Source organism: Thalassophryne amazonica, chromosome 9 (assembly GCF_902500255.1).
Source record: "Thalassophryne amazonica chromosome 9, fThaAma1.1, whole genome shotgun sequence".
Taxonomy (NCBI): domain Eukaryota; kingdom Metazoa; phylum Chordata; class Actinopteri; order Batrachoidiformes; family Batrachoididae; genus Thalassophryne; species Thalassophryne amazonica.
Genome location: NC_047111.1, coordinates 3,550,814 through 3,578,576, shown reverse-complemented (window position 1 = coordinate 3,578,576; position 27,763 = coordinate 3,550,814). Strand labels below are relative to the sequence as shown.

The window sequence follows — 27,763 nt, the reverse complement described above, 5'->3', positions numbered from 1 at the left end:
CATCAGTAAAGCGGCAGGACCATATAAGGTGTCAGGACGGAGTTTGAAAACATGTGCTGACCAACTGGTAGGGGTCTTTTTGGACATTTTCAATTTGTCCCTGCAATTTGCTGTGGTCCCAAATTGCCTCAAATCCTCTATCATTGTACCTGTGGCAAAAAAAATCAGCCATCACCTGCCTCAGTCTGACTGCGGTAGTTATGAAGTTTTGTGAGAGGATCCTCCTAAAGCACATAAAGGGCACAATCCCTGCTGGCCTGGGCTGTCATCAGGGGGAATTGCTCAACGGCGGATGCAGTCTCATTGGCACTTCACACAGCCCTGACTCACCTGGAGCATCCTAAAACTGATGTTAGCGTGCTATTTATTTGTGGATTTCAGCTTAGCATTTAATATAGTTAGTCCAGGCAAGCTGGTGCTGAAGCTTCAAAACCTGGGTCTGTCTGAGTCACTGTGATGCTGGATCAGGGACTTTCTCGCCAACAGGCCTCAGGTGGTGAGAATAGGCGACTCTACATCATCCATGCTGGTTCTGAACACTGGTACATTGCAGGGCTGTGTGCTCAGCCCAGCTCTTTTCACCCTCTTCACACATGACTGTTCATCCATCCATCCCTCTAACCTGGTCCTCAAGTTTGCGGATAATACCACAGTGGTGGGCCTCATATCGGACAATGATGAGGCTCACTATCGAGAGGAGATCCAACACCTGACAAGATGGTCTGCAGCCAATAACTTGGTTCTGAACACCATCCATATCACATCTGACCTGACCTAGTCTCTGCACACATCCTGCCTGGTGAAGAAAGCCCAGCAAATACTTTTTTTTCCTCAGGAAAAAAAAAAAACTGAAACGGGCTGCTCGCAAACATTTATAGGGCCATAATAGATAGCATCCTCTCCCAACAGTGCCATAGTGTGGCACCTACATACACACACAATCCCACACACCATTCTCCTACAGTAACTTAAGCACCCCTATATCCCTGCATACACCCACATGTCATTTTCTGTAGTCAGTTAAGCTCCTCACCCCTCTACATACACACACACACACACACATCACTTTCCTACAGTCACTTGTGCTACATATCATTGATGCACAGCAGAGGGAAACACTTTTACTACAATCTATCATTGATTTCCTCTTCCCTTGTGTTTTCTACTGCACATCATTTCTTTTTAGCATGCACAGGCACCACGTGTACCATTTATGTGCACCCCTGAGATATAAGATCTTCGTAGAGAGATCTTCGTCCATCTATACGACGAGGACCATCTAGTCATCCATTTTTTATTATTATTATTTTTGGGATCGAGATCTGTGGGTGCGCAGATGGCGGATGAGGCCAATCTGCGCCTGAAATGGTCTCTGGCAGTAAAGCCATCTGCCTCTGTCCTCAGCTGTCTGCTCCCAGGTCATGTGGCTGATGCTGAAAGCCTTCAAGGAGGCCTTTAGAGTGTCCTTGAAGTGCTTCTTCATCAGCCTTGAGAGCGCTTTCCCTGTTGCAATTCACCAAACAGCAACTTCTCTGGCAGCCGGTGGTCTGGCATTCGGGCTACATGACCTGCCCAGCGAAGCTGTGCCTGCATCAAGATGGTAAAGATGCTAGGCAGACCAGCTCGGATTAACACCTCTGTGTCTGGGGTCTTGTCCTGCCATCTTATGCCTAGGAGTTTCCTGAGGCATGTCGTGTGGAAGTGATTCAGCTTCCTAGCATGACGCTGGTATACCATCCAGGTTTCACAGCGATAGAGTAGTGTGGTGAGAACTATGGCCCAGTACACCTTGATTTTGGTCTCTTGAGTGATGCCCCTCCTGTTCCAGACGCTCTTGTGGTGTCTGCCGAAGGCAACACTGGCTTTTGATAGTCTGGCATTCACCTCATCGTCAATGACAATGTTTCTGGAGAGCATGCTGCCGAGATAGGTGAACTTGTCTGCCGCATTCAGCTGTTGCCCGCTGATGTTGATGGTTGGACCATTTATGGCTTGCCTTGAGCTGGCTGATGCATCACTTTTGTCTTCTTCATGTTGATTGTCAGGCCGAAGTTGTTGCAGGCGTCAGAGAACTTATCCACTCAAAGCTACATGGCAGCTTCCGAGGCAGCATTGAGGGCACAGTCATCAGCAAACAGGAATTCATTAATGGTGTCTGTCGAAACCTTGGTTTTTGTTTGAAGCCTCCTGAGGTTGAAAACTGATCCATCTGTTCGGTACCTGATGCCTATGTTAGTATCATTGAAAGCATCAGTCAGCATGGCTGAGAACATAAGGCTGAACAGGGTGGGAGAAAGCACACAGCCCTGTTTCACTCTAGGAAGGGTTCTGAGGTCTCTCTGTTGTCTTGGACTCTGGCCAGCATTCCATTGTGGAATTGTCGGACGATGTCGATGAACTTTCTTGGGCATCCGTGCTTTGCCATGATTCTCCAAAGGCCCTCTCTACTAACAGTGTCAAAGGCCTTGGTCAGATCGACATAGGTGGAGTACAAGTCGGTGTTTTGCTTTTGACATTTCTCCTGGAGCTGTCTGGCAGCAAACACCATATCGATAGTTCCACGTTCTTTCCGGAAACCGCACTGGCTTTCAGGTAGTAGACCTTGTTCAAGGTGTGCAATGAGACGATTCAGCAGAACTCTGGCCATTGTCTTGCCTGCAGTTGAAAGCAGGGAGATTCCATGCTGGTTGTCACAGGCCTGACGGTTTCCTTTCTTTTTGTAAAGGTGCATGATGGACGCATCTTTGAAGTCTTGTGGAACCGTCTCATGTTGCCATATGAACTGGAAGAGCCGATGAAGTTTTTGCATCAGTGCCACACCTCCTTCCTTGTAGACTTCAGCTGGAATGGCGTCTGAGCCAGGTGCTTTGCCACTGGATAGTAGACGTATTGCTTTTTGAGTCTCTTCCAAGGTGGGTAAGGTGTCCAGCATTTCATCGATGGAAGCTTGGGGTAGCTGATCGATGGTGTCGTTGTTGATGGCAGAGGGGCGATTCAGGACACTGTTGAAGTGTTCAGCCCATCTCTCGAGGATTTTCTCTTTGTCTGTGATCAATGCTGATCCATCTGCGCTGAGGATAGGGGAGGTGCCCGAGATGGTAGGTCCATAGACTTATTTCAGACCATCGTAGAAGTTCTTCATGTCATTCCTGTCTGCAAAGCCTTGAATCTCATCTGCTTTGTTGTTTAGCCAGATATCTTGCATCTGACGCAGCTTGCGTTGGATGTTGCTGTGTATGTTCCTCAGTGCGCCTTTCTTCGCAGTCGACTTGGGATCATCGATATGCGCTCTGTAGGCACGGCGCCTTTCCTCTATCAGCTGCTTGATTTCTGTGCAGTTTTCATCAAACCAATCCTTGTGCTTTCTAGCACTTGGTGCTAGACAATCTATGGTTGTGGCATACACCGTCTCGCGAAGCGTGGCCCACACTGCCTCCACATCACCATCTAGCATGGTGAATTCAAGGCGGGCTTCCAGGGTGTCGACAAGTGACTTTTTGATGTTGAACACCTTCAACTTGTTGATGTTCAAGCATTTGGGTGCTTTTATTCCCTGTGGGCGTCTCTTCGGCTAGACACAAAGTTTGAACTTGGAGACAATGAGGTGGTAGTCTGTCCAGCACTCCGCGCCGCACATGGCCTTTGGGACCCGCACATCCTGCCTGTCCCTCTTCCTGACGATGACATAATCAATGAGATGCCAGTGTTTAGAGCGCAAGTGCATCCATGATGTCCTGTTGCAGGTAGGGAGGTGGAAGATGGTGTTTGTGATCAGGAGGTTGTGCTCTGCGCATGTCTGGAGGAATAGGAGACCGTTGCTGTTACAGCTTCCAGTCCCATGCTTCCAAATCACGCCTTCCCAGGTGGTGCTGTCACAGCCAACTCTCGCATTAAAAGCCCCAAGAATGATGAGCTTGTTGTTGTTTGGGACAGGGGTAATTACAGTGTTAAGATCTTCATAGAACTTGTCCTTGGTCTCATCTGGGTTGGTCATGGTCGGAGCATAGCAGCTGACCAAGGTGGAAAATTTGTGTCCTTGGAACAAAGGGAGTCGCAACGTCATCACGCGATTGTTCATACCTTTCGGTGGACCAACCAGCTTGCCAACAAGAGATGACTTTATTACAGAGCCAACTCCGGCTTCCCTTTTTTCCTCAGGACCATGCCCACTCCAGAAGACGGTGTAGCCAGCTCCTCTTTCGCAGAGTTCGCCTTCTCTAGCAAATCTGGTCTCGCTTAGGGCAGCAATATTGATGCTGTATCTAGCAAGTTCACTTGCAATGAATGCTGTGCGTCTGTGGGGTCTGTCAGAATCGTCCCTGTCGAGGAGCGTGCAGACATTCCATGTGGCAAGTTTCAGCAGGGTAACTCTTGTTTTCTTCCTTATATTTTTATTGTTTCGACCGCATAAAGTAGGGCCCCCGCCAGCCGCGATAAACTGGCTAGGGTAGTGTGGAGCAGGCAATGTTTAGGGCACCTTTTCTGGCCCCTTCCTCATACCATGGAGATGAGCAGTGCATTCCTAAAAAAGGGCTGCTCAGTCGTTCAGATGGCTGCCGGACTCCACTGCTGCTTCCTTCAGTGAATAATGACCCAATGGCCTGAACCGCCTGTGTGCAGGTCTGTGGCTATGACTTCCAGTGTACCCACACCTGTCACTTTGTCGCTCGCCCGTCAACACAGGACTTGGAGATGGATAGAATGGGATGGGCGGATGACTGATGACTTGCGCGGTGACTTTGTTTAAAGTGAGGAAGCGCTGCACGCCATCAGCCTCACTCTCTCATCCGAGACCATCTATACCCAGTGGCAGGACTAAGTCGAGACGAGTGGAGATGGAGACGGATGCAGTGGATGACCAAGATGTCCTACGTGTCTCATCTTGCTCTGTACACTCCACAGTGCATTGCTATATCCGCCTTCCTCTCCGTTGAACCATAATGGTTTCTTCCGCAGAGTTCACCGGTGTCTAGTCTTCGCATGCATAGGTAGGCAAACCCTATCTCACCGAGGGTCAAAGACCTATCGGCTATCCTCACATGGTTTTGCCTGCCAGTCGAAGCAGCTTCCAGGGTTTGGCTGCTGTTGCATGCAAACAGCTACTTGGAGCCACATGTGAAAGTTGAGTGTAGGTGGGGACCAAAGCGAGAGAACCACCCGAAGGTGCGACTGTTCACTCGTCAGAGGTGCTACCCTTCCCGTACACCCCATAAACCACAGGTGCTACCCCTGTATGTCTGTGTGTATATATATATATATATATATATATATATATATATATATATATGAGGAAAATAAGTATTTGAACACCCTGCGCTTTTGCAGGTTCTCCCACTTAGAAATCATGGAGGGGTCTGAAATTTTCATCTTAGGTGCATGTCCTCTGTGAGAGACATAATCTAAAAAAAAAAAAAAATCTGGAAATCACAATGTACGTTTTTTTATTAATTTATTTGGCTGTTACTGCTGCAAATAAGTATTTGAACACCTACCAACCAGCAAGAACTCTGGCTCTCACAGACCTATTCATTTTACTTTAAGAAGCCCTCTTATTCTGTACTCTTTACCTGTATTAATTGCACCTGTTTGAACTTGTTACAGACACCTGACACACTCAATCAATCACACTCCAACCTGTCCACCATAGCCAAGACCAAAGAGCTGTCAAAGGACACCAGGGACAAAACTGTAGACCTGCACAAGGCTGGGATGGACTACGGGACAACAGGCAAGCAGCTTGGTGGAAGACAACAACTGTTATGATTATTTATTAGAAAGTGGAAGAAACACAAGATGACTGTCAATCTCCCTCAGTCTGGGATTCCATGCAAGATCTCAATTTATGGGGTAAGGATGATTCTGAGAAAGCTCAGAACTACACAGGAGGACCTGGTCAATGACCTGAAGAGAGCTGGGACCACAGTCACAAAGATTACATTAGTAACACATGATGCTGTCATGGTTTAAAATCCTGCAGGGCAGCAAGGTCCCCCTGTTCAAGCCAGCACATGTCCAGGCCCATTTGAAGTTCACCAGTGACCATCTGGATGATCCAGAGGAGGCATGGGAGAAGGTCATGTGGTGAGATGAGACCAGAAAAGAGCTTTTTCGAATCAACTCCACTTACCATGTTTAGAGGATGAGAACAACCCCAAGAAAACCATCCCATCCGTGAAGCATGGGGGTGGAACCATGATACTCTGGGGGTGCTCTTCTGCAAAGGGGACAGGACGACTGCACCGTATTGAAGGGAGGATGGATGGATGGATGGATGGATAAACAACCTCCTTCCCTCAGTAAGAGCACTGAAGATGGGTCATGGCTGGGTCTTCCAGCATGACAATGACCCCAAACACACAGCCAGGGCAACTAAGGAGGGGTTCTGTAAGAAGCATTTCAAGGCCCTGGAGTGGCCTGGCCAGTCTCCAGACCTGAACTCAATAGAAAATCTTTGGAGGGAGCTGAAACTCCAAACCTGAAAGATTTGGAGAAGATCTGTATGGAGGAGTGGACCAAAATCCCTGCTGCAGTTTGTGCAAACCTGGTGAAAAACTACAGGAAACATTTAACCTCTGTAATTGCAAACAAAGGTTACTGTACCAAATATTAACATTGATTTTCACAGGTGATCAAATACTTATTTGCAGCAGTAACATACAAAACCGCGGGGTGTTCAAATACTTATTTTCCTCACTATATATATGTGTGTGTGTGTGTGTGTGTGTGTGTGTGTGTGCGTGCGTGCGTGCGTGCGTGCATGCATGCGTTGTATGTCGTTATTGTTCTTGATGTGTGTCAATGTTCACGCTCCATTCGTAGTGACTATAGATTGTTGTCAGCCCACTTCGCTCAGCAGCTCACACAATAAGAAGCCTCAGAGCAGTTGTTTTTTGTCATGTCAGTTATAGCAAAAATATTCAACGTCCTCTTCAGTTTTCAAGTATTGTCCAGTTCCTTTGTTTTGTATTTCTCGTTACGTGAAAATCTTACGGTCATGTGAAAATCTTTGTGCATCCATTAACCATGTCACGTGGTGAGAGGCATGTCCTTAACTCTGTGTGTGGTCTTGCAGACACTGTATCAGGGAAGCTGCAGAATAACAACATCTACACCATCGCCAAGAGGAATGTCGAAGGTCAGGACATGCTGTACCAGTCCCTTAAGCTTACCAACGGTATCTGGATCTTAGCTGAGCTCCGCATTCAGCCGGGGAACCCCAACTACACGGTGGAGTATTCAACATTTTATTTACAGTTCATTACAACCCCTGGCAAAAATTATGGAATCACCGGCCTCGGAGGATGTTCATTCATTTGTTTAATTTTGTAGAAAAAAGCAGATCACAGACATGACACAAAACTAAAGTCATTTCAAATGGCAACTTTCTGGCTTTAAGAAACACTAAGAAATCAGGGAAAAAAATTGTGGCAGTCAGTAACGGTTACTTTTTTAGACCAAGCAGAGGGAAAAAAATATGGACTCACTCAATTCTGAGGAAAAAATTATGGAATCATCCTGTAAATTTTCATCCCCAAAACTAACACCTGCATCAAATCAGATCTGCTCGTTAGTCTGCATCTAAAAAGGAGTGATCACACCTTGGAGAGCTGTTGCACCAAGTGGACTGACATGAATCATGGCTCCAACACGTGAGATGTCAATTGAAACAAAGGAGGATTATCAAACTCTTAAAAGAGGGTAAATCATCACGCAATGTTGAAAAAGATGTTGGTTGTTCACAGTCAGCTGTGTCTAAACTCTGGACCAAATACAAACAACATGGGAAGGTTGTTAAAGGCGAACATACTGGTAGACCAAGGAAGACATCAAAGCGTCAAGACAGAAAACTTAAAGCAATATGTCTCAAAAATCAAAAATGCACAACAAAACAAATGAGGAACAAATGGGAGGAAACTGGAGTCAACGTCTGTGACCGAACTGTAAGAAACCGCCTAAAGGAAATAGGATTTACATACAGAAAAGCTAAACGAAAGCCATCATTAACACCTAAACAGAAAAAAACCAATGTTACAATGGGCTAAGGAAAAGCAATCGTGGACTGTGGATGACTGGATGAAAGTCATATTCAGTGATGAATCTCGAATCTGCATTGGGCAAGGTGATGATGCTGGAACTTTTGTTTGGTGTCGTTCCACTGAGATTTATAAAGATGACTGCCTGAAGAGAACATGTAAATTTCCAGTCATTGATGATATGGGGCTGCATGTCAGTTAAAGGCACTGGGGAGATGGCTGCCATTACATCATCAATAAATGCACAAGTTTACATTGATATTTTGGACACTTTTCTTATCCCATCAATTGAAAGGATGTTTGGGGATGATGAAATCATTTTTTAAGATGATAATGCATCTTGCCATAGAGCAAAAACTGTGAAAACATTCCTTGCAAAAAGACACATAGGGTCAATGTCATGGCCTGCAAATAGTCCGGCTCTTAATCCAATTGAAAATCTTTGGTAGAAGTTGAAGAAAATGGTCCATGACAAGGCTCCAACCTGCAAAGCTGATCTGGCAACAGCAGTCAGAGAAAGTTGGAGCCAGATTGATGAAGAGTACTGTTTGTCACTCATTAAGTCCATGCCTCAGAGACTGCAAGCTGTTATAAAAGCCAGAGGTGGTGCAACAAAATACTAGTGATGTGTTGGAGCGTTCTTTTGTTTTTCATGATTCATGATGATTTTTTTCCTCAGAATTGAGTGATTCCATATTTTTTTCCCTCTGCTTGGTCTAAAAAAGTAACCGTTACTGACTGCCACAATTTCTTTTCCTGATTTCTTATAGTGTTTCTTAAAGCATGAAAGTTGCCATTTGAAATGACTTTAGTTTTGTGTCATGTCTGTGATCTGCTTTTTTTCTACAAAATTAAACAACTGAATGAACATCCTCCGAGGCCGGTGATTCCATAATTTTTGCCAGGGGTTGTATGTGCTTTACCCAGGCCATTCTTTGTTTTTGTTTGTGCCTTTATCACCCTTCCTAATACTGGACAACACTTACTAAAACAGCAAAAAGAATTTTCTGAAGAACGTTTGATAGGATTTTATAGTGCAGAGTCACTGATGAGTAAGAACTATTTTGTGTCTATCCAAGGCATTTTTCAGAAAAGTGACAAAACTTGCATTGGTTACTTGGTCTCCACAGTGTGGGTCTCTGAGGTGTTGTTGGTTCTGCTGGGGGGCAGCCTGGGGTTGGGTGGGCACATTGCAGTGGGTGATGTCGTCCTTGTAATGCCTTGGTAGTGAGGAAGATAGTCGATCATTTTTCCAGAAGGGGTAGTGGACACTGAGACAGTCTATCTCCAGGGTCAATCTGGAGATGCATGGATTTTAACGTAGGAATGTTGTTCCATGCCGACAAACACACAGTCCTTGACAGATTCCTTGCCTGGTCTGATGGATGAGAAATCCCAGTCGATCTGGATCTGAGGACCTGATGCGCCCTTCATGCTCCTTCACAGCCACTGGCTTACAAACCATCACCTCCTCTGTTTGCTCAAACATTGAGGACTTCTCTTTCTTTGGGAGTGATGTACTACAGGGCTCTCTGTGGCCCGTTCTGGGCAGTATGGGTCACCTCCCATTTGGCTGGAGTTTGTGTGTACCCAGCTGTGCAGGCTGGGGGTTTCCCCCATTGGCTCCAGCTCAGGGATCTCAGCACTAGGGGGTATGGTGGTCCTTGGGGCTGATGCCATCCCTGTAGGCTGTCAGTTCTCGGCTGAAGGTGCTCTGACTGGACATCAGTGTGACATGCAGAGGATGGGAGGTGTTGTCATGGATGGTGAGCAGTTTTCTAAACATCCTCCTCTCTGACACCTCCACCACACACTCCAGTTCCTCCCCCATGACAGAGACAGCTCTCCTGATGAGCTTGTTGAGTTTATTCGTGTCAGCTGCCTTCAGCCTGCTGATCCAGCACACTACAGCATAGAAGATGGTGCTGAAGACCACTGTGTGATAAAACATCTGTAACATATTCCTATCGGCTCTGACCTTTTTTGTACACAGCATCTGTGTTTACAGTCCAGTCCAATTTGTTGTCTATGTGGACACACAGGTACTTGTAGTAGTCCACAATGTCTACCTCAGTTCCATTAATGGTAAGTGGGTTCAGACGGGTTTTCCATCTCCTGAAGTCCACCACCAGCTCATTTGTCCTAGATACGTGGAGACAGGGCCGTCCCCTGTGGTGCCCCCGTGCTGCTCCTGATGGTGTTGGATGTAAATGTCTGTAAGTCTCACATACTGTGGGCAGCCTTTGAAGTAGTTGGTAATCCAGTCCACCAGTGGAACATCCACCTTCATGTCACGTAGCTTATCGCTGAGTAAGTCAGGCCGGATGGTGTTGAACACACTGGAGAAGTCGAAGATCATGACTGTCACAGTGCTGCTGTTGGGGTCGGGGATTTGTGTCCTATATCACACATTTGTGGGGTCGCTTCGTACTCAACTGCAGAAGGTTGGCTTTTTTGAGTGGTTGCTCTGCATTCCCTATGGTTCCCTCTTGCTTCCTGGTAGCACAGCATATTGATTCTGTCCCTGTGTATGTCTTCTCCCACCGAGGTGGGGGTGCTATGGCTCCATGTCACCCAGTACAGTGGTCCCTCGTTTATCGCAGGAGTTACATTCTAAAAATAACCCGCAATAGGTGAAATCCGCAAAGTAGTCAGCATTATTTTTTTAAGGTTTTAAGGCTGTAAAACCCCTCACTACACACTTTATACACTTTTCTCAAACAGGCATTAACATTTTCTCACTTTTCTCTCCTGTGTCAACACTCTCTTTTTCCTTCTGGGTGAGAAGATTATAAACAGACACACGCAGAACACAATGCATATGATCTCCCTTCGCTCACTGCTTCTGGGGGTATGGATGCGGGACCCGCAAAGAATCCACATGGTCACGGAGCTCTGCGGCTGCGGTTACGAGACCATGCAGCGGGCGCTGCGGATATTTCTGCAAGAAGTCTATCCGTGCAGGCTGGCGGAGCACTCGGCATCAAAACAGCGAGCGTAAGACTCTGGACCTGTTGCCAGACTTGTCCGCAGCTCCGCACAGCAGACAGGGGGGCGGTGTGACTGGTCCGCTGCTGAGCCCGCAGACTCAGTAAGTGCATCGGAGGGAGTGAGAGCAATCGCGGTGATGCCGACCGGTGCTGCGACAGGTGTTGTGCCACAGCGGCCCGCCTGATAAGGACGCAGAACACAATGTGCTGTTAAAAAAAAAAAAGAAGCATGCAAAATTGCACTAAAAAAAATCTGCGAGGCTGCGAAAGGTGAACCGCGTTATAGCGAGGGACCACTGTATGTCCAGTGGGGTTGTGGATGCAGTTTTGGGGCTATGTGACTTGGATACAACTCCTCACAATCACTTCCCTCCAAGTTTCTCCATCATTGCCAGCTTGAACAGTAAAGACCACCATTAGAACTATGCAGACCCCAACATGGACCTTTTCCAGGATCCACTAAGCGTGTCCAAGAAGGCTGGGAGTGATGGCAGACTTGGGCATATCTGGTTGTAGCTCAAAGTCAGAGACCGTTAATTCTTTACTGTCAATGCCATATGTGCTGGACACAGAGGCATCAAAAAGAAGATAATAAGAAGAAGGATTCTAGGGGCCCATGATTGACAGGGGCCTAGAGAGGCCCCTAATACCCCCTAATACTGACAAAATCATATGACACTCTGTAATAAACTTACAATCACGCATACAGTATATTTTATCTACAATGTATTGGTGACACTAAAGGTGCCTTGACACTTGCATAAATTTGATTTCCACACTGGCACACAATCTAGCATGCCAGTGAGTAAACGTGTTGTAAACTGCACGTAAACTGTGTGCGACTGTGAGCCAGTACACAAAGAAAATTTTCAACTGTTCAAAACTTCTGGCATGCATTAATTTTTTTGAACTAATCGTGAACATTGCTCGACTTATTCAAAAACACTGTGTCAATGCATCTCAGTGCGCATCTGAAGAATTATGATGAGATGTTACATCTATAATAAACATCATTTTACAGATACATTATCTAACTCATAAGAAGGAATGAAAATGCAACCGTTTTACCAATCCATTACAATATAGATATTATGAATAATTACCTTTCAGATGATTCCAAATGTGTTCTCCACTGCACGACGCGCACAAGTTTTCATCAGCCAAGATCTGAGAGCAAATGTGTCATCAGCTACGAAAATGATATTTTATATACCGTGGTGTCCAGCGGGACAAAGCATGGTGTCCAACGGGACAAAGCGTGGTGTCCAGCGGGACAAAGCGGGGTGTCCAGCGGGACAAAGTGGGTCACATTGACACAACAAATTGTGCAGCAGTGTGGGGATCAAATTTGTGCAAGTGTCAATCAAGGTGATTTACGTTTACATGTTTTAGAAACATTACTCAGCACTCACCCCCCCCCCCCCCCCCCCCCCCATATTTATGTTAAATGGTTTGGTCAGACAGCTGCAGAAACTTTCACAGACAGCGAGTGGAGGAGGAGACGGCAGGAAACAACAACAAAAAAGCTCAGACAGGAGACAGAAGCTGAGGGTTGACAGTGTATCACCCAGTTATTTCATAGGCAAAGTGGGTCTGTTAGTGGTTCATGTGGTGGAAAGGTCTGGTACAGTAATTAGCCTGTTTCCTAACTTTGTCCATAGTTTATAAGTTAGCTCACTTTTCTCCCCATATTAGCTCATATTTCTGAAGAAAACTCTGGATTTCTACATTTCACTGTTTTAGTTAAATAATCAGTGCAGTCAAACCTTTAGAAGCTGCTCTGCTCCAAAAATGACAAAAATGAAGTTCTGAACAAACAAACTTTGTGTGGGACGTGTGTTGTGTGCTCGCATTTTTTCATTCCAAGGAAAAAGACGGAACGATTGGAGCAGCGCCGCATCAAATTTTGCCAGAAACTGGGCGACAGCCAGGTGGAAACCATTCAGATGATTCAGACGGCTTTCAGTGATGATCCGATGGGCATCACACAGATTAAGGAGCGGTACAACCGGTTTAAAGACGTCCGCACAACGGTGGAGAGCGAGCCACGCTCCAGGCGGCCATCAACATGCTGAAATGACCAGATCATTTCCAAAGTGAACGCTGTGGTGATGTGGGACCGTCGTGTGACTATCCGAGAAATTGTGGAAGAGGTGGACATCAGCACTTTTTCGGCACATTCCACTGTGACAGAAGATTTGGCCATGAAAAGAGTGGTGATGAAAATCAGGCTGCTTCTGATGGCGGAGCAAAAGCGCCTCCGTGTTGAAGTCTCACAGGACATGTTGTGACATGCCCACCTCTTCCACAATTTCTCGGATAGTCACACGACTGAAAAGCCACCGAAAGCCGTCTGAATCTTCCAAATGGTTTCTGGTTTCTGGCAAAACTTGATGCAGTAACGCTGCTCCAGTCGTTCTGTCTTTTTCCTTGCAATGAAAATCCGCCGAGAGCACTACACATGTCCTCACACAAAGGCTGCTTACCAGAAAATGATGCAATCAACAGGCGTGAAAAAGTTCACACATTCGCACAAAGGTTCAAGGTTGGCTCATGCAAGCAGACATGATTCAAATCCATCAGGTTTTTGAAAAAAATAAAAAGGTCTGATACTTTTCTAACAGACCTCGTATTATGGGGGAAAAATTTAAGAATAAAAGATTGTTCTGAAAAAAAGCCTATAGTCTATATTTCAGAATGATTTTAATGGTATATGTTTGGTCAAGCTGCTTTGCAGTCGGAACGGAGAACATCTGTTGTGTGTGACTGCTCTCAGTCCAATCAGAGAAATGTTTATATTTTCTGGAAATCAGATAATTAAACAGCAACAATCGTATGGCCTCATATTATCTATTTTTGTCAGTCTTACAGCAAGTAATTTAATCTAAATGCATTTCATTGTATTTTCAGTGCTTTGCAAATCATGTTTTCTCTTTCACAAGTATGAGAATGATCATCAAAAATATCTTTAAAATGTATAGTTTGATTTAAAACACTATCAAAATTTTCAGCCAGCCTGGCAGCTGTGGTAAGATTTCTTTTTATGGGGCCCAAAACGCCTGGCAGCACCCCTGACCGGACATATACAGGACTGAAACTGCAGAACCCTCTGAGACCCCCCCCCCAACAAAAAAAAAGGTAATGGAAAAGAAAAGATACATGAGAGACTAAGAGCATTAAAAAAAAATAGAAAAACAGTAAAGTAAGTGAAATGGAAACTGTGAAACAAAATATAAAACAATAATTTGAGCTACCAAAAAAGATGCTGTACAAATTCACATCCATCTCCCCAGCGGAGTGAGAAAAAAAAAAAACTCCCCAGCAGAGTGAGAAAAAAAAAACTCCCCAGCAGAGTGAGAAAAAAAACTCCCCAGCAGAGTGAGAAAAAAAAAAAACTCCCCAGCAGAGTGAGAAAAAAAAACGCCTCAGCAGAGTGAGAAAAAAACTCCCCAACAGAGTGAGAGGAAAAAAAACTCCCCAGCAGAGTGAGAAAAAAAACTCCCCAGCAGAGCGAGGAAAAAAACTCCCCAGCAGAGCGAGGAAAAAAACTCCCCAGCAGAGCGAGGAAAAAAACTCCCCAGCAGAGCGAGGAAAAAAAACTCCCCAGCAGAGTGAGAAAAAAAAACTCCCCAGCAGAGCGAGGAAAAAAACTCCCCAGCAGAGCGAGGAAAAAAAACTCCCCAGCACAGTGAGAAAAAAAAACTCCCCAGCAGAGTGAGAAAAAAACTCCCCAGCACAGTGAGAAAAAAAAAAACTCCCCAGCAGAGTGAGGAAAAAAAAACTCCCCAACAGAGTGAGAAAAAAACTCCTCAGCAGAGTGAGAAAAAAACTCCCCAGCAGAGTGAGAGAGAAGAAAACTCTCCAACAGAGTGAGAGAGAAAAAAACTCTCCAACAGAGTGAGGAAAAAAAAAACTCCTCAGTAGAGTGAGAAAAAAAAACTCCCCAACAGAGTGAGGAAAAAAAAAACTCCCCAGCAGAGTGAGAAAAAAACTCCCTAGCAGAGTGAGGATAAAAACTCCCCAGCAGAGTGAAGAAAAAAAACTCCCCAGCAGAGTGAGAAAAAAATCCCCAGCAGAGTGAGAAAAAAAATCACCAGCGGAGTGAGAGAAAAAAATCCCCAGCAGAGTGAGAAAAAAAAAATCCCCAGCAGAGTGAGAAAAAAAAAATCCCCAGCGGAGTGAGAAAAAAACTCCCTAGCAGAGTGAGGAAAAAAACTCCCCAGCAGAGTGAAGAAAAAAAACTCCCCAGCAGAGTGAAGAAAAAAAACTCCTCAGCGGAGTGAGAAAAACAAAATCCCCAGCGGAGTGAGAAAAAAAAAAATCCCCAGCGGAGTGAGAAAAAAAAAAATCCCCAGCAGAGTGAGAAAAAAAAAATCCCCAGCAGAGTGAGAAAAAAAAAATCCCCAGCGGAGTGAGAAAAAAAATCCCCAGCGGAGTGAGAAAAAAAAAATCCCCAGCAGAGTGAGAAAAAAACTCCTCAGCAGAGTGAGAGAGAAAAAAACTCCCCAGCAGAGTGAGAGAGAAAAAAACTCCCCAGCAGAGTGAGAGAGAAAAAAACTCCTCAGCAGAGTGAGGAAAAAAAACTCCTCAGCAGAGTGAGGAAAAAAAACTCCTCAGCGGAGTGGACAAAATGAGGTCTTTGCATGTTGTTGGACTGTCATGGTTGACACACCTTTGTGTGTGTGTGTGTGTGTTGTTTCCACAGCTGTCGCTGAAGTGCCGTGCCCCTGAGGTGTCTCAGTACGTCTTCCAGATGTACGACTCGGTCCTGAAGAACTGATGATCGTCTTCTCAGCCAAGACGAGAGAATCTGTGCTAAAAAAATAATCAATCTGAATCTTTGCCTCAAAATAACAGTAAGAAACATGTTACAGAGAACTTAGTGACTGTTGATTAGTGATTGTTGTTGTGTTGCTGTTAAACATCTTAATCAGCTGCTTTTGAGTTTTGGCGGCCACGTTCCCCTCATTTCTTCTTCTGTGCTTATTTTTCGAACTTAACATTTCACTGTTTTTGTTTGTTTGTTTTTGTAACCAACCTGTTTGTCAGAAGCTGCTGTTTGTTGTACTGTGCAGTTGCTATGGTTACTGCAGGCTCCAGCAAACTGTTACCAGGTTTTTGTTTTGTTTTTAAGTGCCAAAATTACATTTTTATTTTTAGTTATTTCAGAATGTCATAAAAATGACCTGATTAAATTTCTTCCACAAAATTAAGATTAATTACTGATGGTTGTTTAAAAAAAAATAAAACGGTAAAATCGCATCACATAGTTTGTTGCTTGTCTAAAGATATCTGGCTGTTAAACTGAGACACTGTGCTCATAAAGTCTGTTTTGCTTGAAAACTTGAAGCCTGTAAGATTCGGTGTTTGCCTGCTGGTGCAATCCATGTCGCGGTTTTTCTGTGGTACTGCACAATGAGACAGCTTAGCAGCCATTGATTTCACGCTAACTAGTGATCGCTGATTCCACGCTCGCTCTTGTTGCCGTGTAGTGACAGTTGATTCCACGCTCGCTCTTGGCGTCTCACAGTGAGTCAGTTCCACGCTCCTTCTTGGCGTCTCAGAGTGACAGTCGATTCCACGCTCCTTCTTGGCGTCTCACAGTGACAGTCGATTCCACGCTCCCTCTCGCCGTCTCACAGTGACAGTCGATTCCACGCTCCTTCTCGGCATCTCACAGTGACAGTCGATTCCACGCTCCTTCTCGGCATCTCACAGTGACAGTCGATTCCACGCTCCATCTTGTCTCACAGTGACAGTCGATTCCACGCTCCATCTTGTCTCACAGTGACAGTCGTTTCCATGCTCCCTCTTGTCTCACAGTGACAGTCGATTCCACGCTCCTTCTTGGCGTCTCACAGTGACATTCGATTCCACGCTCCTTCTTGGCATCTCACAGTGACAGTCAATTCCATGCTCCCTCTCGCCGTCTCACAGTGACAGTCGATTTCACGCTCCTTCTTGGCGTCTCACAGTGACAGTCGATTCCATGCTCCCTCTCGCCGTCTCACAGTGACAGTCGATTCCACGCTCCTTCTTGGCGTCTCGCAGTGACAGTCGATTCCACGCTCCCTCTTGTTGTCTCGTAGTGACAGTCGATTCCACGCTCCCTCTTGGCGTCTCGTAGTGACAGTCGATTCCACATTCCCTCTTGTTGTCTCACAGTGACAGTCAATTCCACGCTCCCTCTTGGCGTCTCGTAGTGACAGTCGATTCCACATTCCCTCTTGTTGTCTCACAGTGACAGTCAATTCCACGCTCCCTCTTGGCGTCTCGTAGTGACAATTGATTCCATGCTCTCTCTTGGCGTCTCGTAGTGACAGTCGATTCCTCGCTCTCTCTTGGCGTCTCGTAGTGACAGTCGATTCCACGTTCCTTCTTGGCGTCTCGTAGTGACAGTCGATTCCACGCTCCCTCTTGGCCTGGCGGTCTTAAATTCTGCACTTGCTCATTCCACACTTGATCTTGGCTTTATGTAGCGGCTGTTGATTCCGTCCCTGCTCTTGGCGTGTCGCTCTTTTACACTTTGCCAAATGACCACTTCAGATAGAATTGTTTTTGTTTGTTTTTGCTGTTTCGTATCATGTTCTGTCCATCTACCTCTGCATCTTTTGATCTTTTCTTCACACGATTCCATGTTGTTGAGCCTTTGTGGTGATTGCCCACAGGGCCCCGCCTCCTCAGCCTGTCAATGCCATCGTGCTTCAGTAGAACTTCACAGTATATTTGAAATGTATCTGATTGTTTCCTGCATGAACTGAGTCTATTTGATTTTTTTTTTTTTTTTTGCTTTGTGCAATTCATTAAAAATACGATCCTCTCCACAACTGCTTCATGTTTCATAAAGTTCATTCATGTAACGTTGCTTCAACATGAACATGGAAACATTTGGGGCTTTTTGGAAGCAATTAGGTGCAGGTACTGGTTTTGGTCCTGTGTTTGTGATCAAAAACATTTCATCCAATCTGGAACAAAATTGTTTCAGTTATTGAGGGTCAACCGAAGACAAAGCGCTTTAATCTTGAGAAAAATCAGCCGAAGCACAGTGTCAGAATTTTGGTGCTGTATGTTATGTTTAGGTATGACTATGAACTGTGATTGGTTCCAAAATACTGAGGAAAAGTAAAAGGTTAATGTTGTGTTTCAACAGACAAAGAATGTGTGTGTGTGTGTGTGTGTTGTATGAAATAAAGCTGAGTTTTCTCGACTGCTCTCCAACAACTGCACCTCAAAATGGCAGACCAGCCTCTTTTATACAATAAGCACTAGTGCCCCCTGCTGGTATCTTACAGACACCACAATCCACAGCCTCGATCTCAGTGGGACTAACCTGGTTTAACAGAACCTTAAAGTCCGCTCTCACAGGGACAGGAAGCCAGTGAAGAGACACCAAAATGGGTGTAATGTGGTTGAACGTTCTGCTTCCTTTCAAAAGTTGGGCAGCGGCATTTTGGACCAATTGGAGAGCTCTAATGCTGGACTGCGGTAAACCAGAAAATAGAACATTGCAGTCCTCCAATCTGGAAGAGATAAATGCATGGATCAGGGTCTCAGCATCAGCCATAGACAGGATGGGATGAATCTTCATTATATTTCACAGGTGGAAGAAAGCAGTCCTCGTAATATCTCTAATGTGGAGGTCAAAGGACAACGTAGGATCAAAAATTACCTCAAGGTTCCTCACTTTGTTTGTATGATGTATAACACATGAACCTAAGCTAAGCGCTAGCTGGTCAAGTTGATGCCGATGTCTCGCAGGGGGCTTAGGACGGATCCTTGTGGATCCCCAGATTTCATGTCACTGACGTTAGAGGTAGTGTTATTGTACTAAACGCAGTGAGAACAACTGGTCAGGTATGATGTCAACCACGCAAGGGCACTTCCGGTAATCTCAAAATGATTCTCCACCCTATCGAGTAGAATATAAAACAAAATTAATCCAACACAGGCTGATTGTTTACAAAGAGAAAACAGACAAGTAATCCACTGCATGCTAACTGTTTACAAAGACAAAATGTAAAAAAATGAATACACACATAACACTAATTAACACATTAATACATAACACTTTCAGGGCACCAGTGTTCCCCCACGAGTGCTTGTGTCCCAAAGCATCCAAATAAAGTATCACATGAAGTCTGCACCTATGTGAGGCTCCATTTTTTTCTCTCAGACACCATGGGTGGTGCCAGGGGGCGCTAGAGCTCCCTATGAATTAGTCATAGCACCAGTAGTGGGCAAAGCTAACCAAAAAGGTAGCTTCGATAACAGCTAATCAGCTAACTGAAAAGTTATCTTTTATAAAGCTAAACCGATACTCCACCCAAAAGCTAACCGATTGTCTCCGGTACACTTGCAACTACTAACAACCTGGTTTTGAGTTTTAACACCACAATCGCTTCTGGTAGCATTAAAGATGACCACAGACCCAAACAGTTAGTCAGCACTTCTGTCTTTGTGTGTCCTGCCCCCTGCTGGAAGCTCCTGTTTACTACATAACTTGCAGCCGTGAAGCAGCTGAGAGGAGCAGCAAAGCTCAACTCTACACACACACAAAAAATACGTCATTATTCTTTAACAGAATATAGCAGGGTCACTGTGAGGCATAGGTCTTGGAAAATAAAGTAGTTTGGCTTATGGTTTTGATTTAAAAAAAATCCAGATAGAATAACTTCATTAATGTCAATTCAATATGTAGGGCGAATACTGCCATGAACACTACTGGCCTGTAGATGGCAGCAGAGACCGTAAAAACTTGCTAAAACAAATATTCCAAGTAAAAAGTGTGCTATGTTTAATCTGTGTGGAATTTAATAAATGCAAATATATATATAATGTGAATATATAAATATAATAAATAAATATATATACAGTAGTGTTCAGAATAATAGTAGTGCTATGTGACTAAAAAGATTAATCCAGGTGTTGAATATATTTCTTATTGTTACATGGGAAACAAGGTACCAGTAGATTCAGTAGATTCTCACAAATCCAACAAGACCAAGCATTCATGATATGCACACTCTTAAGGCTATGAAATTGCGTTATTAGTAAAAAAAAAAAAAAAAAGTCAACAAACTCCTTCCACCTCTGGGGTCAAGCAAGCTGACAACAGATCCGACTGCAAGCAGCCATCCTGTTGGTAAAACCAGCCAACACTGAAGCCTTTGGGATCTCCGGGGAGACCACTGGTTTAACCCCTGACCTAAGTGAGCTCACGCTGCAAAGAGCCTAACACATCAACGACGGACAGACGGTGCATCTGAACCATCTCTTCAACGGATCAGCTAAGTGACCCAGTTAAAGGTTCCAGAAAAAGGGTTTTGTTATCAATGGATGCAAAATGGCTTCTTTTTAAACATATTCATATATTTGTTTAATAATTTTCTTAATAATAATTGGCTTCAAATTTCATCACTAAATTCTAATCAGATTTATTTACTTAAAGTCTTTAAGCTTCATCTTTCTACTTTCTTTCAGCATCTCATGAGTAAGCAAATTGTGTCCATAAATGAACTTATTTAATCACTGTCCACTCAAAAAGCCAGTAAACTCTTCGTTCCTTGCATATTTACCTCCGCCAAGGAGGTTATGTTTTCGGTCGAGTTTGTTTGTTTGTTTGTCTGTCTGTCTGTCAGCAGGATAACTCAAAACGTTTTAAATGGATTTTGATTAAATTTTGTGGAGTGTTTGTAAATGACAAGAGGAACAAGTGATTAAATTTTAGTGGTGATCTGGATCATGATCCGGATCCAGGAATTTTTTAAAGGATTCTTCACCATTACGGGATAGGGGGAATTTTGACATTCTAGTTTCTAACTCCACAAAAACAAGGCAGAAAGGCTTGAAAAAAATTAGGGTGTAACATAGTCAAATGTTCTATCAAACAAAGTTTGGTGATGATCGGATCCGGATTCCGGATCTGGTGATCCAGAATATGGAAAAATATAGGGAAAATAGAACATGTGTCAGTTTGAGGTGACAAATCAATCAATCAATCAATTTTTTTATATAGCGCCAAATCACAACAAACAGTTGCCCCAAGGCGCTTTATATTGTAAGGCAAGGCCATACAATAATTATGTAAAACCCCAACGGTCAAAACAACCCCCTGTGAGCAAGCACTTGGCTACAGTGGGAAGGAAAAACTCCCTTTTAACAGGAAGAAACCTCCAGCAGAACCAGGCTCAGGGAGGGGCAGTCTTCTGCTGGGACTGGTTGGGGCTGAGGGAGAGAACCAGGAAAAAGACATGCTGTGGAGGGGAGCAGAGATCGATCACTAATGATTAAATGCAGAGTGGTGCATACAGAGCAAAAAGAGAAAGAAACAGTGCATCATGGGAACCCCCCCAGCAGTCTACGTCTATAGCAGCATAACTAAGGGATGGTTCAGGGTCACCTGATCCAGCCCTAACTATAAGCTTTAGCAAAAAGGAAAGTTTTAAGCCTAATCTTAAAAGTAGAGAGGGTGTCTGTCTCCCTGATCTGAATTGGGAGCTGGTTCCACAGGAGAGGAGCCTGAAAGCTGAAGGCTCTGCCTCCCATTCTACTCTTACAAACCCTAGGAACTACAAGTAAGCCTGCAGTCTGAGAGCGAAGCGCTCTATTGGGGTGATATGGTACTACGAGGTCCCTAAGATAAGATGGGACCTGATTATTCAAAACCTTATAAGTAAGAAGAAGAATTTTAAATTCTATTCTAGAATTAACAGGAAGCCAATGAAGAGAGGCCAATATGGGTGAGATATGCTCTCTCCTTCTAGTCCCCGTCAGTACTCTAGCTGCAGCATTTTGAATTAACTGAAGGCTTTTTAGGGAACTTTTAGGACAACCTGATAATAATGAATTACAATAGTCCAGCCTAGAGGAAATAAATGCATGAATTAGTTTTTCAGCATCACTCTGAGACAAGACCTTTCTGATTTTAGAGATATTGCGTAAATGCAAAAAAGTCCTACATATTTGTTTAATATGCGCTTTGAATGACATATCATGATCAAAAATGACTCCAAGATTTCTCACAGTATTACTAGAGGTCAGGGTAATGCCATCCAGAGTAAGGATCTGGTTAGACACCATGTTTCTAAGATTTGTGGGGCCAAGTACAATAACTTCAGTTTTATCTGAGTTTAAAAGCAGGAAATTAGAGGTCATCCATGTCTTTATGTCTGTAAGACAATCCTGCAGTTTAGCTAATTGGTGTGTGTCCTCTGGCTTCATGGATAGATAAAGCTGGGTATCATCTGCGTAACAATGAAAATTTAAGCAATACCGTCTAATAATACTGCCTAAGGGAAGCATGTATAAAGTGAATAAAATTGGTCCTAGCACAGAACCTTGTGGAACTCCATAATTAACTTTAGTCTGTGAAGAAGATTCCCCATTTACATGAACAAATTGTAATCTATTAGACAAATATGATTCAAACCACCGCAGCGCAGTGCCTTTAATACCTATGGCATGCTCTAATCTCTGTAATAAAATTTTATGGTCAACAGTATCAAAAGCAGCACTGAGGTCTAACAGAACAAGCACAGAGATGAGTCCACTGTCCGAGGCCATAAGAAGATCATTTGTAACCTTCACTAATGCTGTTTCTGTACTATGATGAATTCTAAAACCTGACTGAAACTCTTCAAATAGACCATTCCTCTGCAGATGATCAGTTAGCTGTTTTACAACTACCCTTTCAAGAATTTGTGAGAGAAAAGGAAGGTTGGAGATTGGCCTATAATTAGCTAAGATAGCTGGGTCAAGTGATGGCTTTTTAAGTAATGGTTTAATTACTGCCACCTTAAAAGCCTGTGGTACATAGCCAACTAACAAAGATAGATTGATCATATTTAAGATCGAAGCATTAAATAATGTTAGGGCTTCCTTGAGCAGCCTGGTAGGAATGGGGTCTGATAAACATGTTGATGGTTTGGATGAAGTAACTAATGAAAATAACCCAGACAGAACAATCAGAGAGAAACAGTCTAACCAAATACCGGCATCACTGAAAGCAGCCAAAGATAACGATACGTCTTTGGGATGGTTATGAGTAATTTTTTTCTCTAATAGTTAAAATTGTGTTAGCAAAGAAAGTCATGAAGTCATTACTAGTTAAAGTTAATGGAATACTCAGCTCAATAGAGCTCTGACTCTTTGTCAGCCTGGCTACAGTGCTGAAAAGAAACCTGGGGTTCTTATTTTCTTCAATTAGTGATGAGTAGAAAGATGTCCTAGCTTCACGAAGGGCTTTCTTATAGAGCAACAAACTCTTTTTCCAGGCTAAGTGAAGATCTTCTAAATTAGTGAGACGCCATTTCCTCTCCAACTTACGGGTTATCTGCTTTAAGCTACGAGTTTGTGAGTTATACCACGGAGTCAGGCACTTCTGATTTAAAGCTCTCTTTTTTAGAGGAGCTACAGCATCCAAAGTTGTCTTCAATGAGGATGTAAAACTATTGACGAGATACTCTATCTCCCTTACAGAGTTTAGGTAGCTACTCTGCACTGTGTTGGTATATGGCATTAGAGAACATAAAGAAGGAATCATATCATTAAACCTAGTTACAGCGCTTTCTGAAAGACTTCTAGTGTAATGAAACTTGTTCCCCACTGCTGGGTAGTCCATCAGAGTAAATGTAAATGTTATTAAGAAATGATCAGACAGAAGGGAGTTTTCAGGAAATACTGTTAAGTCTTCTATTTCCATACCATAAGTCAGAACAAGATCTAAGATATGATTAAAGTGGTGGGTGGACTCATTTACTTTTTGAGCAAAGCCAATAGAGTCTAATAATAGATTAAATGCAGTGTTGAGGCTGTCATTTTCAGCATCTGTGTGGATGTTAAAATCGCCCACTATAATTATCTTATCTGAGCTAAGCTGTTATGTGGGCCGCTGAAGAGGAGGTACTGCTGGCCCACCACCACCAGTCGGCGCCCTGCTTGGAGTGCGGGCTTCAAGCATGAGAGGGCGCCAGAGCTATTGGAAGTGACAGCTGTCACCTGTCAACCTCACCAGCTGTCTCTCATTAACCTCCTTACAAGAAGCGGATCACAACTCCACCTCCTCGCCGAGAAATCATCTACCACAAAGGTAATCTTCTCTGCTGTGATTATCGATTGTCTAAACTTTGTTCTGTGTGCAGCCGCATTCCTGTGGTGATCCAGAAGAGGGACCAACAGGAGCTGCACGAGAGAAACGTATCTGGAGGTGGAGGTTTTCCCTCCCAGAGACTTGAGTGTAAAGGTTGCTGAGTGTGAGGACTCAAACTCACCTCCTTCTGTGTCTTCTTTGCCAGCAGTACCAGGGCCGACAACGGAGGACAGAGACCACCTGGGGATTCAGGACTTGGCGGCTCCGGTGTTCTTCAGGCCGTTGGTGGTGGAAGCGGTGTGGGCCCCGGCTCCTCGTTCATCAGAGGTCTCCTATCTTCGAGCCTGCCCACTGTCCTCTTGTATACAATTGGCACCTGTAATTTCTGTTTGTATTCCGTTGTGCACTTTCGCAACATTAAATTGTTACTCCTTTTCTTATCCATTGTCCGTTCACTTGCGCCCCCTGTTGTGGGTCCGTGTTACGACACCTTCCCAACATAAGCACTAAGTCAGACAAAAGGTCTGAAAATTCACAGAGAAACTCACAGTAACGACCAGGTGGACGATAGATAATAACAAATAAAACTGGTTTTTGGGACTTCCAATTTGGATGGACAAGACTAAGAGTCAAGCTTTCAAATGAATTAAAGCTCTGTCTGGGTTTTTGATTAATTAATAAGCTGGAATGGAAGATTGCTGCTAATCCTCCGCCCCGGCCCGTGCTACGAGCATTCTGACAGTTAGTGTGACTCGGGGGTGTTGACTCATTTAAACTAACATATTCATCCTGCTGTAACCAGGTTTCTGTAAGGCAGAATAAATCAATATGTTGATCAATTATTATATCATTTACCAACAGGGACTTAGAAGAGAGAGACCTAATGTTTAATAGACCACATTTAACTGTTTTAGTCTGTGGTGCAGTTGAAGGTGCTATATTATTTTTTCTTTTTGAATTTTTATGCTTAAATAGATTTTTGCTGGTTATTGGTAGTCTGGGAGCAGGCACCGTCTCTACGGGGATGGGGTAATGAGGGGATGGCAGGGGGAGAGAAGCTGCAGAGAGGTGTGTAAGACTACAACTCTGCTTCCTGGTCCCAACCCTGGATAGTCACGGTTTGGAGGATTTAAGAAAATTGGCCAGATTTCTAGAAATGAGAGCTGCTCCATCCAAAGTGGGATGGATGCCGTCTCTCCTAACAAGACCAGGTTTTCCCCAGAAGCTTTGCCAATTATCTATGAAGCCCACCTCATTTTTTGGACACCACTCAGACAGCCAGCAATTCAAGGAGAACATGCGGCTAAACATGTCACTCCCGGAGAGGGGCCCAGAGAAAACTACAGAGTCCGACATTGTTTTTGCAAAGTTACACACCGATTTAATGTTAATTTTAGTGACCTCCGATTGGCGTAACCGGGTGTCATTACTGCCGACGTGAATTACAATCTTACCAAATTTACGCTTAGCCTTAGCCAGCAGTTTCAAATTTCCTTCAATGTCGCCTGCTCTGGCCCCCGGAAGACAATTGACTATGGTTGCTGGTGTCGCTAACTTCACATTTCGCAAAACAGAGTCGCCAATAACCAGAGTTTGATCCTCGGCGGGTGTGTCGTCGAGTGGGGAAAAACGGTTAGAGATGTGAACGGGTTGGCGGTGTACACGGGGCTTCTGTTTAGGGCTACGCTTCCTCCTCACAGTCACCCAGTCGGCCTGCTTTCCCGGCTGCTTGGGATCTGCCAGGGGGTAACTAACGGCGGCTAAGCTACCTTGGTCCGCACCGACTACAGGGGCCTGGCTAGCTGTAGAATTTTCCACGGTGCGGAGCCGAGTCTCCAATTCACCCAGCCTGGCCTCCAAAGCTACGAATAAGCTACACTTATTACAAGTACCGTTACTGCTAAAGGAGGCCGAGGAATAACTAAACATTTCACACCCAGAGCAGAAAAGTGCGGGAGAGACAGGAGAAGCCGCCATGCTAAATCGGCTAAGAGCTAGTAGCTACGCTAAGCTAGCGGATTCCTAAAAACACGCAAAGTGAATAATGTGTAAATAATTTAGAGGTGATTCAGCAGAAGGAGTGCTTTAGTTAAGGCACGTAAAGATTACACTGGGAAACAAATCGTAATCTAGATAACTAGATCAATCTAACTGCGCAGATTAAACAGCTAACAGATACAGCAAAACACCGCTGTGCTCCGGAACAGGAAGTGATACAATACCGCAGTGAGAGCCAACCACCAGTACAGGATGGGGAACTTTTCACAAACAGTACGTGAAATGTAAAATTAATCCACTGTAGACTGATTGTTTACAAAGAGGAAATGTAAAATTAATCCCCTTCAGACTGTACAAAGAGGAAATGTAAATTGAATCCACTTCAGACTGATTGTTTACAAAGAGGAAATGTAAAATTAATCCACTGCAGAATGATTGTTTACAAAGAAGAAATTGTTGGGTTTGCACCCTGTTTTTAAAGAAATGAGAGGCACAAACACTGAAAAGAAACCAGTCAGAGAGAGACAAATATATATTTTTTGCTCTGCGCAGAGGAGAACAATGAAGCAGCTTGTAAGTGCTCAGCCACAAAGCTCTCCTAAAATCTCCTCCTCTGGCCCAGCCTTTTATTTAGTTCATCAACATGAGAAAAAACAAACAAGGACAGTCGGGAGAGGTTACACATGAGTCATGTCTGCAAGAGGGTGATAGCAAAGCAAGGTAACGGCTGAAACCTTCCATTCCTGCAACATGAGCCTTGTGGCTCGTCAAAGCAGGATAAGGCAAAATGAAAAATAGTTTGCTCAACCATGAAGAATGCAGACAAGTCTTTCTTTCTAAAACCTCCTCTTCTCACAAAGAGGAAAAATAATAAGCATAAACTATAAGAAAATAAATAATAATATAAGCATAAACTAAAGAAAATAAATGATAATAAGAGCATGAACTGTATAAAATCCTTGACATAATCCTCCCTGTTTATCATTTATTTACATAAGGTTGTCATGTCCAAAACACACTTCAATAGAAAATTTGTCCACTTTAACCAATTGTCTTATTACATTTTCAGCTAAAGCTTCATAGGCTAAGAGTGTGTTAACTCATCACGTCAACAGTTCAAGCTTGAACTGGAGTTGTTAGCTTTTCAATATCATCATAATTCTCAGTACAGTCATTACAGTTTTCTCCACTAAGGTCTGACTGTTTCAATGCTTGATATTTTGGCATAGTTTGTTGGAAAGCCAGATTACACTGTACAAATGTATTTGACACCATTTTGCCAACCATTGTTTTGATACAAGGGATCACACAACACATGCAAAGTCCAATCAGAATTAGGACTATAATAACTGGTGTCACCATTTTCAATAGTAACTGCCACCATGGTCCTGAAGTCAACCAGGACCAGGGATTCCACCGGCTCACGGCTAGGGTGTTTTTATGCATTGCATCACGAAGTTTATTCAGCTCTTCCAATGCGTCCTGCACATCCACTGAATGAATGAAGTCTGGGATGAAAGTACAGCATGTTGTGTTCAGCAGAACACAAACTCCTCCTTGTGAACCAGTAAGCAAGTCTAAAACCATGCGATTTTGCATCACCATGGTACGTAAAGCATCTATTTCAGTGTTTTGAGCTGCTACTATTTTCTCAG

At 43.9% G+C, this 27,763-nt stretch overlaps 1 protein-coding gene across 1 annotated transcript in view; it reads left to right on the top strand.

The window, feature by feature from the left end:
• ap2b1 (adaptor related protein complex 2 subunit beta 1) overlaps window positions 1-16,165 on the top strand; it is a 267,540-nt gene extending 251,375 nt beyond the window's left edge. Inside the window, exons 21-22 of the mRNA XM_034177495.1 lie at window positions 7,073-7,227; window positions 15,729-16,165. Of these exons, the coding sequence (XP_034033386.1) occupies window positions 7,073-7,227; window positions 15,729-15,803 (230 nt within the window). The 3' untranslated portion in view covers window positions 15,804-16,165. The remainder of the gene's footprint in view (window positions 1-7,072; window positions 7,228-15,728) is intronic.
• Window positions 16,166-27,763: the final 11,598 nt, after the last annotated feature.